Source organism: Maylandia zebra, linkage group LG19 (genome assembly GCF_041146795.1).
Source record: "Maylandia zebra isolate NMK-2024a linkage group LG19, Mzebra_GT3a, whole genome shotgun sequence".
NCBI classification, from domain to species: Eukaryota; Metazoa; Chordata; class Actinopteri; order Cichliformes; family Cichlidae; genus Maylandia; species Maylandia zebra.
In genome coordinates this window covers 20604776-20619630 of record NC_135185.1, presented here as the reverse complement: position 1 = coordinate 20619630, position 14855 = coordinate 20604776, and the positions used below count along the sequence as shown (strand labels likewise).

Sequence of the window (14855 nt, the reverse complement as noted above, 5' to 3'; positions counted from 1 at the left end):
AAGGGAGGAGCGTTATGTAATCAACTGCCTTCAAATGGAAGGACAAAAAAAAAAACTAAGCCTTTAGCATTTATGCTCTTTATGTTTTGCTGTTTCTTTTATGCTCCTTATGTGCTTCCTATGAAATCCCCTCGTTTGGGTTTGTTAGTACTTCTTTTGCTATAGCAGAGCTGATTGCACACATGTACAAGTGGCCAACGCCCCGGTGATTTTTCACAATAAAAAAAAACCCATTCGTTTAGCATATTATTCTCCACTTTCCACTATATATGTTTGCAATTTGTAATTCTCCATATAAATTTTAATGTTTGGTTCATAAACACAGTGGGTCTTTTATACAACAGTATAGTCTTTCCTACCAGATTCCCAAATAATATAAGATGTCCTTCAGCCTAGCTTTTGCACCCAACTTTTATTCACAAAGTTAATTAAACATATTGATTATTGCAAATGCTGCTGATTTCACTGCTTCATGAGAAAAGAAATACAAGTTTGCTGTTTTCTGGGAGTTAACAGGTTCAACAGTTCTTATTTCTTATGCAAGAACCTACCTGTTTGTTCATAGTTGGAGCGAAAAGCCGTTGTTTTACTCATATTGATGTGTACTAGAGATGGGAATGTAGTCACACGGGAATTATAAAAACGTATTATGCAGGAGCCTGTTATTAAAGCTGGTCTGTCAAGCCATATATCTTAGAAATGATCAAGTTTCACAGCTGTGTCTACTTTCATGTGAAAAGGAAACAAAAAGTCCAAAGATATGCGTATTTGTTAGTCATTTTAATTACATAGTTTCAAATGAACAAATAGATATCGGAAATCTTTAACTGTACAAAAAGGTTATTGTGCATAAACTGAATGAAGGCAAGAGGTCCAGAGAGTTTACAGAAACAACAGCTTCAAGGTGGGTATGAAAAAGAAAAAAGTCCAAAATCATCAGTGTGAACGTGACATACATTTAAAAATAAATCTTAAAGAATGCTCGATTCTTTAAAATCCATAAATAATAAACAGGGCAGACGATAATGTCAAATTCAAAACAGTTAAAAAAGTAAAAGTGTTTTAAGCACTTTATTTTACATCTGCCAATTTTGTGGTCCCAGTCATTTTCTCTTACATAAATGGCAATGATTCACACATTGGGTAGACAAAGGGTTCTGCCTTTTCATGACAAAACTGGAGCTCTATGCCAGGTCAAAGTAATTATGTGCTTGATTTGTAAAATACATTGCGACTCCAATGTGTCATAATTACCGGCTGTGCGATTCGTTTCTAAAGAAGTGTTTTTTTATCTTCACATTTAGGGGATGGTGATGCTCAAACAAGACAATGTGGAAAATATTAAAAATTAAAACAAACTGGGTAACACGAGTCCATACTTTCACATTTACAAAATATATAAACTGCTCGTGGATCACCTATCGCAAGTATCTCGATAAAAGGTAATTTTACTCTGAACTGTTACATTACAATAAAAACAAAACAAAAAAATAAAGACTTTGAAATGCTGTTTTCAATCTGGAACTACACAGAAGCTGGAACGAAGCAATTTCAAAGCCTGACTTCATACGAAAGCTTTACATCCAGCTTCATCTGCATGCTTAATGACAAACATAATTGCTGTAGTTTTGCTGGGTTTCTTTTGTTACAATGTTCAAAATCCATTTTCACTCACCAAGAGGACCTTAAAGATCCTGGAGATCTTATTTTCTAATTTTGCAACTGATTTTTAGGAAGCTAGCACCATCTGCTGAACAAAGAAGAAATTTCTCTTCTCAATGGGTTCGCCGATTGTCTTAAAAAGCCACTGAATCATTTTAACAGGTCACAAAACATCTTCAACAACAAATAAAATGTCAGTGATGAAGTTTTGTTTTTTTTCTCAGAGGTGCGATTGGTACAAGCATCACGGCAATCAGATTTCAGCATAGTTAGTAAACTGTGCACTGCTCTCGAAACGGTAACATTGTCTCTGTGCAGTTGGCAACAAAGTAAAGACCAAGCATAACTTCAATTTCTTACACAAACAAAATCTTCAAAACACCTCTGAGATTACATGCTTGTAAATTTAAATAATTTATCAAAAGCAGCACATACTTAACAGACAACTCTTCCGTGAGCTCATAAACAGCATACATGGCACTAATGCATGTTACGGGCATACATAACGAACTCAGTTAATCACATTTTACCATCTAATGTTTAGATTTTGTGATTTCTAAACAGAGCTGAATATCTGTTAGTGTCATAAATTGGTTATAGACTTCATCATCATGGTCCCATACAAGCTTCTGCCATCTTATGAGCCTTTTGCACAGTTCAAAGGTCTAAGCATCTAGAATTCAAGATAAAGTGATTCCCAAAACCCAGTCTTCATGTTGTCTTTCCACATATTGAATGCAGTCACACTGCTATCATAGGTGCCCATCTTCTTCACATAATACATCCAAACACTAACATGCTATAACTACTGTCTAGTGTTTTCCAGTAGCAATAGATCTCAGAGATTTGTCATTGCTCAGCAATCGTATCAAGCAAAAAGAGAAAGTTTTAATCTGACTTTCATCTCAGAAATCTATTATTCAGAAGTGATCTCTTGCAACTCCAGTACTGAACATTTATCATCATTAAACTGTAAAAAACCACCCAGAGGCTTCCCACAAGAGGCCTTCTCAAGGAACAGTCCATTTCATTTTGTGAGTAATGGGCTGAAACCCTTCATGTCCAGATCTCAGTTGGAACCATGGCTTCCTTTGTCCCAACAGAGGGCATGAGATTTTGCTCAGACAGGAAGTCCAGAGGAAATTGCACTAGGAAGCCACGGATTTTGCGCAGCTCCTCCTGAGCTCGGGCAAGATCAGTCTGGGCCAAACCTGGCTTGGACTGGTACTGCTCCAACTCCGACATATTTCTAACAAGGGATGAAGGAAGGCAGCGAAACACCTGCAACCAAACATATGCCTCATTAACTTAAGTCCAGGTTTGTGGCAGTCTATCTGAGTGGACCGTGAGATTTTAGTTAACTGTTCTGTCCACGAGTTTCTCTGAGAGTGAAAGACAAACTCGTGGGCAGTTACAAAATGGGCCAAGGTAGTGCTGTGTTCAGATAAAACTTTAGCTAAAATATGGTCTGTGCTGAGTTTAAAACATGGTTTATCTCTGAATTATCTCTTTCTTAAAGGCACAAACTCAAAATGATTACCTGCCATTCACTAAACTGAATGTTTTCTTTCCACATGTGAAATGTTAATGTTCACTCTACCTTCTCGTAAATGGTGGCGTTGCGGCCAGCTGTTGTCATCCACACCTCCTTGTAGAAACGGTCACTGATGGGGTCAGAAAGGTCAATGCTGGTGTCAGAGTGTCCTCCAAGAATAGTTCTGTTCAGAAGGGAAAGACAGATAGAGAAAATGTTTTAGTGATTACAGAAATCACTGCTTATTATTGCAACTATCTAACTAGGCAGTCACAGGGCAGCAACACTTTGTATTTAGGCATGTAAGCCTGCTGAAGCTCAAAATGAACATCAGAAAGGGAAGAAAGGTCATTTATGTGACTTTAAAAGTGGGATGGTTGTTGGCACCAGCCAGGCTGTTCTGAGTATTTCAGATGTTGCTAATCTACTGGGATTATTCCATAAAACCGCATCTAGGGCTTACAGAGAATGGTCCACAAAAGGGAAGATATACAGCTGACTGGCAGTTCTCTGAGGCTGTACATGCCAGAGGTCAGAGGAGTAAGGCAAGACTATTTCAAGCTGATAGCAAGGCAACCATCTCTCAGGCAACTCAAATAACCACTAGTGATAACCAAGGTATCTAGAAGAGCATCTCTGAACACACACAACACATCAAACCTTGAAACAGATGGGCTACAGCAGCAGAAGATCACACCAGGTGCCTGTCCTGTCAGCTAGGAACAAGAAACTGAGGCTACAGTTCACACAGGCTCACCAAAATTGATTCATCTTGCCTTCTATCAACAACTCAAACAACTACTGGTAGTGTAGTTATCTGTGTGATATTTTCTTGCCCCTCTTTGTGCCCCGTAGTATAAACTGGGCAGTGTTTCACTGAGCCTGACGGCTTCCATGAAGACCGTTCCCCATGTCACAAAGCTGCAATCATCTAATACTGTCTTAATTATATTCAAATGGCTTCCACGGTTACCAGATCTCAATCCTATGGGATTGGAATAGGATTAAAAAACAATTCTGGAAAAACTGTGTGATGTGATCATATTAATAGACCAAAATCCATGATTAATACACCCAGCACCTTGTTAAATCTATGTCAGCTCTAAAGCGAAATTGAGTCCATCCCAGTACTAGCAATGTGTTCCTAACAAGGCAGCTGGTGAGTGTATTTCTTTTGCATTCTTTCTTTCTTTATTGTTTCAAAGCCACATGTACATTAGCTGTTATTTACATGTAGGCATGTAGTGGGATTTTCGGCATGATAAACAAAAATTTCAATATATAAAATGTCAAGCACTTAAAAAATAACAACATATCACAAAATAGCAATGTGCTTTTAACGTTGTCATCTCATACACACATAGAAACAGACAAGCACCTGAAGCATTCGAGGCGCAGTTGAAGAGCGTAATGCCCAGCTTCATACTCCTCTCCATCCATTACTGAGGGAACCTTTTCGGAGTCTTCAACGATCACTGCCACCTCGCTGTCACGTTTACCCAGCATACTTCTGTCATTGATGTTCGCAGAGCCTGCAACAGACACACAGAGCTGGTTAAATGTAGTCTATGACTTGAGCTAACTTCTGCTGTTGGTATGTAACCCTGTTTTTTTATTATTTTGACAGATTCAAAGTGGCGGTATCCTGCTAGGGACTGATTTACATATACTGTCATAAACAATAACTTTTCACCTTATTTACATTGATTTGTATTTACAAGAGAACAGATTTAATGAGAGAAAAGAAGAGGAATATTAATAAGAAGACATGGAGTGCTTTTCCTTTTGTCGAAAGGGTGAGCTGCACTTTATACACCAGCAGGTGGCACAACAGAGCAACGTACCACTCCACACACATTGACACAACAGCATTATTATGCAAATGTTTTAGCCATTCACATGGTGATAAAACGAGGAAATAGAACCAGATTTTTAGCATTATCACATTTTGATGGTGTCGAGCCAGAGAAGCCAGTTTCTTCCAATAGTAGCTGGTGAAAACAGCATAAGAAGAGAAAGTGACAGAAGGTGAGATGAGAGAAAGACTAACCAATGATGACTGTATTGTCGTCAGCGATGAGCATCTTGCTGTGGACGTAGATGAGCTCTGTGACGAGGCGTCCTGCTAGCTCAGCATGAGTCCGAAGTCCAGCAAAGGAGATGTAGTTCATCCACTGATCGCCCACTGGGAAATAGAAGAGATCAAAACTAGAATTTAGATAACATTATGGCGGCGGGTGAATCTGAAAGAATATCAGAAGTTTTTTGGGTCTCAGAATACTTAATTTTATAGCTTATCTCTCAACTTACTCTCCTTTTTCAACTGGGAGATGATAGAGTACTCTCCTCTGATCATGGTTCTGAGGGGACAAGAGATTAAATCTCACCACAGCGCATGTAAACGTCACATGAGAAAATCCTAGTTTTGTGATGTGCTTTCTCATTTCCCTTCCCCCTTCCTCTTTCAATACGTTCAATACAAAGTTCAATACAACATTCAATTCTTCTGAAAAAGTCATGTGATCTACCTGTAGTTAAAGTGCATGACAGCCTGGATGGCATTCCCTCCACCAGTGGTGATGTCTCCCTCAAACCCAGGCAGCAGTGGGGTGACCACATACACACGGTATTTCTTACGCTCTCTGTACACAAACATACATGATTTTTAGACTTAGGCCCAGAAGCATATGCATTACATTTTACATCTTCATTACAGTAAATGGACTGGTTCTTATATAGCGCTTTTCTACTCATCTGAGCACTCAAAGCACTTTACACAACTTGTGCATTCACCCATTCACACAAGCACATTTTTCTAAGTCCTTTATAGCTAACATTCACACACATTCATACTCCGATGGATGCATCACCACCAACCTTCCGATCAGTAGATGACCTGCTCTACCACCTGAGCTACAGCCACCCTAGTACAATCAAAACCACTTCTTAAGCAAACAAGCTGCTTCAATAAAGGGAAGTACTTGTCTGCCCTGATGATCCTTTCAATGATGGCGTCTCCAATCTTGTTGTAGACCGTCCTGTTGTCAGCACAACTAATGAAAAACTGATTCTGAGTGAGACAGAGAAAAGAAAGGGAGGAATGACACAAACCCAAAGTGCAAAAGCAACAACAGTTATGGCTCCCAGGTTTTGATTCCCCCTAAAATAATTATAGTTTTATGTTTCTGACTTTAATTTCACGATGTGAGAAAGCATTTTGGCTGACATATAATAAAAGGAGTCATCTCTGTACTGGGAATATTAACACATTTCAGAAGAGACATGTGTTGTTTTGCATCAAAGTCAAACATCAGTGCTTTGATAATAAAGTTTGAATATCAGCTTCAAAATGCAGTATTTCTCTTTTATTTTTATATCTGACTCTCTCTGTTGTTTTACCTCTATGTAGATGTAGTGCTTGCTCTTGGCGATGACTTGGATGTAGGCATTGTGGATGGACTCCTCGTGGTATTTTATGCCTGCCGACCAGTCTGCAGATGACCGTAACACCTTTTACACACAGACAGAGTACAAATGTGTGTGTTGATTCATTTAATGTTTCACACATACAGTTGTGTTTAGAAGTTTACACACACTAATCATAGCTGTGGATGTCATGGGCTTGTAAAAATTGCAGATTTACAGAAGTTTGGAAGCTCTCTAAGAGCCATTTCTAAACAAAGATTCTTAGAACATCATTTCAAACAATTGCACATGTTATTCTGATGTGTCTCCACTTTGTCATTTGGAAGAACGCCCAATCTGTCACCCTTAGATGAGAGAAAATTTGTTAGGATGTTGAGGAACCACCAAGACTGCCATGAACTGGAGAATGGTGGCAAGTTTTGCATCGCTATATATTGAGAGGCTGCCAACCAAGAAAGAAACTCCTGCTTTAAAATCAAAACCTTCAAGCTTAATTGAAATTTGCAGCTACCCTCATGGACAAGCCAAATGCCTTCTAGAGAAAAGTTTTTTGGTTTTATGGACATGGCAGACAAAGACTGAGCTGTTTGACTACAATGGCAAGAGATCTGTTTGGGGGACTGCACCAATTCTGCCAAAAAGACCACTTAAATATCCAATCAGAATTATGTTAGAAGTTTATTGACAGCTATCAAGTGTCTGGTAGAGGTGCAACTTGCTGAAGTGTCAGTGGGGATATATGCATATGTTTGAGTCTGTTTGTATATAGGGCTGTGCGATATTACCAAAATCTCATATCCCGATATTAAGACATCTATCATCCGATAACGATATAAATCACAAAAATTTAACATTTTCTATAAATTCTGCGAATCTCGGTCAGCTCGACTTGCGTGAAGTGTTTCCAGCTGGGCGTCGCGTAGCCTACCTGGAGTCGAGTGTTTTAACTGATGTGTGAAACATTTTTAGACAGTTGTAACGGCGCAGTTTTCTTTGTGCATATTCATTACACGGCATGCTGCGGGGAAAAGTCTGTTCTAACGTTTGAGTCTAAGGTTTATTTTTTTAGCACCTGGCGGCTCTTTTTTGCTTCTCATCCGTAAACACTCTGCATCTTTCACGTGATTCAGTTTATTTTGAAAAGTCTCAACAGGATCTTGAGCTTTATTGTGAAAGGTTTATGCGGAACAAGCGGACACGCGGTGGTTTTACGTCGTTGTTGCTAACGACAAGGCATAAAAACAAACGCTTGTCTGTCTGTAGTGTGGTTATATTAAATATAAGAGAAAGTGAGAACTTTAAGAAATTAATATAGCCACTACAGTGAAATAATGAAAAAATATTGCCGTAAACAGTTTATTTTGCGACACCACGAAACAAACGATAGCGTAAAATGAAACGATAGACGTTTTTATATCGTTATATCGAACAGCCCTATTTGTATACTTTTAACCCTGTGGGAATTACAAAAATCCTAAATAAATTCAAACGTGTGCAACCAAATTTTTTAAAGTCATTGAAGATGTATGTTGTACAGTAATTCCACCCGGAAAAGGAACTGTTCAAAGAAATCATTAAAAGCCATGATGATGGACAATGATGTATTTGTAAACTTCTGACTGCAAATGAGAACTACATGCAAGAAAAATAATGGGATTTCCAACTGTGGTTCTCACAATATTCCTGATCAAGTACAGTTTACATATTTTGTCAATGGTTAAAATATATAGTTAAAGTTAACTAATTAAGCATATGAGTAAGTTAAATGTATATTAATAGACACAAATGGAAAGCTTGCACATTATGTTCTTAGAGACGTCCCTTCAGAAAAGTGGCTAACAAAATAAACGACATAAACAAACACAAGTAATGGAGTCATGATGGTTTGTTTGTCCACTTCTTATGTTAGGCAACAATTTCTCTCAGAGGTCGGTTCCTTTTGGGTAAAAACCCTTGAGTATCAACGCAAGACAAGCTTTGTGGTTATATAACTTTCTGGCCCATAGACAGTTGATTTTTTTTTATCATTTGTTTGCATTATGTACATGTTTTGGCTTGTTTTTGTTTCAGTTTGTACTTCATATAAATATGACATTCACAATATGCTTTCTTTTATGCCTAAAATGTTGCCTTACCTGAACTTTAGCATTAACACATTCAGGAACTTGGTATCTGAGCTCATTGGTAGTGGAGTGAGATTTAGGCAGCAGGAATGGATAAGACAGGGAGCGATACTTTGGCTTCATGATCTGCAGAAAAGACATGTGGAGAATTTAGGCGGGAGACGGTAAATACAGTCTCTATAGAGGAAGCATTCTTTTTTGAATAAACAGGGGAAAAAAGTTGGTGGCATGGAAAGCCTGAGCACCACGATGAGGATTACATTATATTTTCCATGTCTCCTATTATCCTGCTTTTTATGAAAGTGAGTCATGATTTGAAGTTAACACCATCTTTCCACAACTTATAATAATAATTAAAGTATTTAATTATTAACTAACAAACCACTAAAAAGTGGCTATAAATTCCCAGTTAAAGAAGTAAAATTTTAAGCTTTGCTCCTGCTCTACAACTCTTTGTGTTTTTGGCCAAAGTACACTGCATGCCTTAGTGAAGTTCCAACGCTGAATAAAGTGTCTTGCCACATCCCGGGCAGCTCTACCATGAACCACTGAGGCAATGTCATGCCAGGGCATTCTGGAAGTGGTGTACCTGTCGATGAAGTCTGCAAAAAGAGGAACAGATCCAAAAAGGATTTTTTAGATGAAGAACTTAAAAATGTAAAAGAAAAGAATGGCTGCAAAAATATGGAGAAATATACAGTGATAAAAAATAAATAGTGAGACCAGCTGAAACAGTAAGAAGACATAACGTACAGTGAGGTCAGATATTTTAGTGGAGAGGGTTTGAGTGAAAAAAGTGGAACAAATGTTGCCAATGTGACTCAGATCGACTCTATTTAGTTTTCCAGATGATTATATGTTTCCATCAAACTGCTGGGTGTGTCCATGTGTGTGACCGACCATCAAAAGGTTTCTCCAGCTGGATCCAGTCCTTGTACACAAAGTTGCAGTAGTCCTTTCCATGCCAAAAGCGAGTGTTTCCTTGTAATTCTCCCACACCTGTCTTCAGGCTTCGTACCGAACCGCTCCCTACACATGTGCACATATACAGAACAAATGAATCTACAGCCTTTAAAATATCGACTGCATTTGAAAGTACAACCTTTTACAACGCGCCTCTCATTCACTCACATTCACATTCTTACCCACACAAACACCCCCGCTGTCGTGAGAGGTGGCGTAACAGAGCATCTCACTGCCAAAATAGCAAAGCACGATTTTTTTTCCTCTGCCTTAACATACCTGCGCTATCAACACTGCTGACACTGTCCACATGCTGCAGAGTGTGTTTGTGCCTCAGTGTGCGCAGACTGAAGCGAGCCATCCTGTTGCGACCGATTCCCTTCAGCTTAGGTAAATCCGCTGGATCACTGGGCGGTGTCCCTCGTCCATTGCTCTGAGAGACGCCATCAACAGAGGACAAGCCCTTACTGGATGGAGTGTTGGTGGAGCCAGTCTAGGAACATGAAAACGATCTATAACTGCAGTTTTTTACCTTAAACTATAAGGTTATAATGGACACAGCAGTTTTAATAGGTGCTGTTGATTCATGCTCCATTACATTGCCTAGGGGTGTTGCTAATATTTAATAGAGCCAAATAAGGCTTATAAGAAAAGGTTGAAGTCACAAGCTAGAGAGACATTTGCTTTTATGTGGATATTTGCGATCTGTTTTTTTTTTTGTTTTTTTTTTGTCCAGCCAAAAGTAGAACAATTCAAAAGGTTTCATTTGCTTTCTGGTCTGAATGGCGTTCTCCAAATTGGAAACTGTCATCACGGGTATTAACAACACATAAAGACTTGTTCTCAATGATGTAAATCATGTGAGGAGTCCAAAGTGTCAATGCAGTTGGAAAGGTGATTAAAAAAAATAGATACTTGATATTATGAAACTTCTTGCTGGTAGCAGCTCTGTAGCTGTAATGCTGTATGAGAGTTACAGAGAATAAATATTTTATGGTCAGCAGAGCATAATGCGATTGAGTACTTGTGTATAGGAATTCAGTTCAATAAAATTAAGAGGTTGCCAGCTTGCATTTTTATACTTCATTCCCCACATGCAGCTGTGTGTAAATGGAGTACTTTTCTCAGTCTGCTCTCATCTGAACGTGTCACACTTCCCACATCCGTCAGCCGATGCTCTCTGTCGTCCCAGCGCCCGTACGCCAGGTCAATACCGCCCACAAAGGCCACTGATTGGTCAATAACTACGATCTTCTCATGATGTGCCCACAGATAGACAGAGGAGGAGACGTGATCCGGATGGCGCATCACCTGGAGCATAAACACACAGCACATATGCAGTACACTTGTATACATTGTAATATGAACAAAAATCTATTATTTTATTTATTCTCACGGTTAATCTGGTCCTGGATATGACATTGAATAATTTGGGAAATGTGGCACTGCATTGTTTATCAAACCTTAATATCATGTCACTTACCTTAATGTTCGGGTTCAGGTGCAAAAGGGTTCTTTTGCTGTAGCCTGAGTTGATGCCCAGAGCGAGCTCCACCTCTTTATACAACATTACAAAAATTCGGACTCCCTGTTGCTGTTTCAAAGGGCAAATAAATTCGGTTATTCTCCAAAAGTCTGTATCTAATTCAGCTATAAAAGCAATGGGAACAGATAAGGATGTGGAATATGTGCACTTAAAGTCACAAATTCCAGTATCACTAATTTCTTTGGCTACGATAAAAAGGCCTTTGATTTATACCATCTACAGATATAGACAGGATGTACTCTTATGTTCAGTTCATTATGAGAAGTTTAGTAAACATAAACCTTGTGAATACTGGGAGAAGAGCTTTATCCAACTAAAAACAGCAACTTTTCACTACAAATGGTTACATTAAAAAAAATAATTAAAAGGAAAGTACAGGGAAACATTTACACTGAGTGCTCAGTACTTGGTCTGATGTGTATTTCTTAATGAATAATGCTGGCAGTCTAATGTGTACATACTGCTTTGCGCTTGAGGATGCAGTCAAGCCTCCACCTGTTTCCTTCTACAACAGGTCTTTTAAGGAAGATCTCTGGACTCAGCCTGACAAAACAAGAGCGACAGAGAGGAATAAAATTCAACACTAAAGAAGGACAATAAGACAATAAGACGGGCGAACAGATGAATAAATGATGCATTCTCACTCATTAAGACAGATTAAAAGTAATGTTTGCCTTCACCAGTCAGAGCTCGCGGCACATTTCCTCATAGAGTGTGACAGACATGACATAATGATATAGTCTCATGAGTCATTCACATTGGCATCCTGAGCTTACATGTCTACAATACCATTGGCTCATATTGCACAGGGTGACACCTCATTGGTTAAGACCATAAGCCTAGTGATTACTGCTTTAGAACACAGGGATTTCAGCCACGTCCAGACAGTGGTGCATTTGGCTCTGTGGGATCATAAACTATTATATTTTAAATTACAATGTCAAGAATATTACACCTCTGTTAGCAGAGACAAATAAGTTGGAAAACTTATTTGATTTGGAAAAATGTAACAGGTCATGGGCAATTTTCTTTACCATGCAAACTAACCAAGCTAGTTGTATCTGAGATAAGATTTCCATCTTTGTAGCATACGTTTCCAGGATACTGTAACCCCCCCGGGATATAATGCAATGTAGGATGTCATACTGACTAAGGTATCACAAGAGAAAGAAAGAAACATTTCAGTTTTATTTTCATATATTAATTTCCATATATTTTCATCTAATTATTTATCTATCTTTTTATAGAGTGCTGGGACAGACTGGCAATCTGTCCTGGATGTTCCATGTACCAGGGTGCCTCTCACGCCATGACATGGTTTATCTACACATATATTTCATAGCCGATAATAAAAACATAATACTTAATAATTTCTCAGGTGATGATAGACAAGACAGGGATAAAAGGGGTGGGGCAGAAGGATAAACTGATATGGAGATTGTATCTTTGTGTCACTGTATTTCTTTGCCTGAAGCAAGGAGATAATAATTAAAGTTAACAACATGTCATGGCTCTATAGTACAGAGTTGTTGGTTATAATGTAATGTTTAACTGCATTTATTACTCTCACAGGTACCAAAATATCAATCTGTTGTTTCGTTCCTTGGAAGCAGCTCAAAAAAGCCATTACTATTAATCTGTATATTATCTTTATCTAGTTCAGAGCCATCAATTGCTATGGAAACATCACCGAGAACGGAGTTTCTTCATGTTCAGGAGACGTGGATATGCACTTTAAAATATATAGGTACTATTATTTTAGAGATGTATTAACTGTGTTTCCAAGCAGCTAGGCAGCTTCTGAGGGCCTCAGTGAGGGCAAAACAAAGGATGTTGAGTAGTTGGTGTCAATATGGTGCAAAATTTTCCACTGGGCCTGACCTTTAAAGTTCGCAAAACAAGAAGACTTCAGCATATAGTGGGAGTGGAAAATCTATGACATTACTCTGGTACTGATGCAAAAAAAATATGTTCTTTCCTCCAAAAATGTACCAGTTCTTAACCAAAATAACAACTTCAAAAAACAATTCTCTAGCATGTTAGTAGGCTAATACAGAGAATGAAACATGAAGCTGTGGACTGACCTGTTTCTTGTGGCTTTTGTTATAACAATGTCTTTTAAGCAAGGTGGATGCCACAAACTATGCTAATCCAAGGTTTACTGCAGAGGGTCAAATCAGAATGTGTCACCGGCTTAATTACTAAGCAACAAACAAACCAATCAAATCAGGTCAATTAGGATTTTTCAGTAAAGGAACACGAAACACCAAGAAACAGCTTTTTCCCTTCAGCTATGGCCTCCATCAACCTCATCCAGCCTCACCACATACTAAAAAACTTGTACTGATAACAACTTTCAAGGCTCTCATTCCACCCTATATAATATTATATATTATTATATTTATATTATCGTCTATTTGATAGTTTTTAGCATTTGTGTTGGGTTTTTGTTTTTTTCTTATCGAGATACTAGAGAAGAAATTATTTCTTTTCTGCAAGAATTTAAAATAGTTTCGCTGTCCTTACTTTTCCTCCATAGTTTGCATACATCACACATTTTAACTGCTTGCATAAAAAAATCACTGCATGCAGTGCATCATGTGCATTCTTTAGAAGTACTGTTTACTCAGCTGTTTACTAACTTCATTTAAACAGTTTCCACAGTACTTCTCATAAAGTGCACCCATAATGAATACCTTTTTCTCCCTCACTGAATATCATTGATTGCTTTTCTGCATATTCATGGTTTTGTTGTTTCTCCTTCTAGCCATAAACCTCGTCTCTCTCGCATGAACAGGCTCTTACTTGAATCAGAAATCTAGAGCCCCTTAAGCCAGTTTACATCTTTGTATTTCATTACCTAACAATACCCGAGTTAAGCTCAGATTACTCACGGAGGGCTAGACTGAGATAAATATGGTTTGCAATAAACGGCGTCAGTAAAGGCCGTTTATAGCACTGGCACATTTTTCTCTGTTATTTTATGTCTGCAGGATTATTATTCTATCAGGTTTGGATGTTACGGTTGTAAAGTGTATGCAAACGGGGCACATGTATAAGACCTTTATTGTTAACTTGTTTACTCTGGGCTTTCACACTTCAGTGCTGACAGCAAACACTACTTAACCACATCATTTGGCATCCTGTATGTTTACACAAAGGACACTAGAACTCACCACCAGTCAGTGATGAAGATTTCCTCTTTAGCCTCCTCCAAAGCATCGGCCACATCCTCCATGTAGGTCTTTCCATTCACATACCTGCAAAGATATATTGCAGTCACACTTGGGAGAACATTTTGTCACTTGAGCTTGGGATGATACAAACATACATATGAAAAAATAAAATAGTTCACGTTGTGTGGTATTTAAAAAAAAACAAACAAACACACACACAAGCTGAATGATGGCGCCTTTCAGTTCATTGGCCCGACTGTCATTGCACTTTAACAGCCTTACAAACTTAAGTCTACACCCATAGACATGTCACCATGACGTAACCGTCTTTAAACATTCTCAGCTTTCACCTCCCAACACGTCTTATCCTTCCGACTCCATGCTGAGTACATAGACAATGTAACGACTTTATTACACTGATGATT

The 14855-nt window shown here is 38.4% G+C and overlaps 1 protein-coding gene across 1 annotated transcript in view; it reads right to left on the bottom strand.

Moving 5' to 3' along the window:
* Window positions 1-761: 761 nt before the first annotated feature.
* pld1a (phospholipase D1a) overlaps window positions 762-14855 on the bottom strand; it is a 31097-nt gene continuing 17003 nt past the window's right edge. The window contains exons 11-26 of the mRNA XM_004540168.3: window positions 14431-14514; window positions 11716-11797; window positions 11192-11302; window positions 10828-11019; window positions 9988-10201; window positions 9646-9774; window positions 9229-9347; window positions 8758-8871; window positions 6596-6706; window positions 6178-6266; window positions 5725-5838; window positions 5507-5556; window positions 5247-5381; window positions 4575-4728; window positions 3263-3380; window positions 762-2943 (exon numbers count right to left, since the gene is read on the bottom strand). Coding sequence (XP_004540225.1) covers window positions 2719-2943; window positions 3263-3380; window positions 4575-4728; window positions 5247-5381; window positions 5507-5556; window positions 5725-5838; window positions 6178-6266; window positions 6596-6706; window positions 8758-8871; window positions 9229-9347; window positions 9646-9774; window positions 9988-10201; window positions 10828-11019; window positions 11192-11302; window positions 11716-11797; window positions 14431-14514 — 2041 coding nt within the window. The 3' untranslated portion in view covers window positions 762-2718. The remainder of the gene's footprint in view (window positions 2944-3262; window positions 3381-4574; window positions 4729-5246; window positions 5382-5506; window positions 5557-5724; window positions 5839-6177; window positions 6267-6595; window positions 6707-8757; window positions 8872-9228; window positions 9348-9645; window positions 9775-9987; window positions 10202-10827; window positions 11020-11191; window positions 11303-11715; window positions 11798-14430; window positions 14515-14855) is intronic.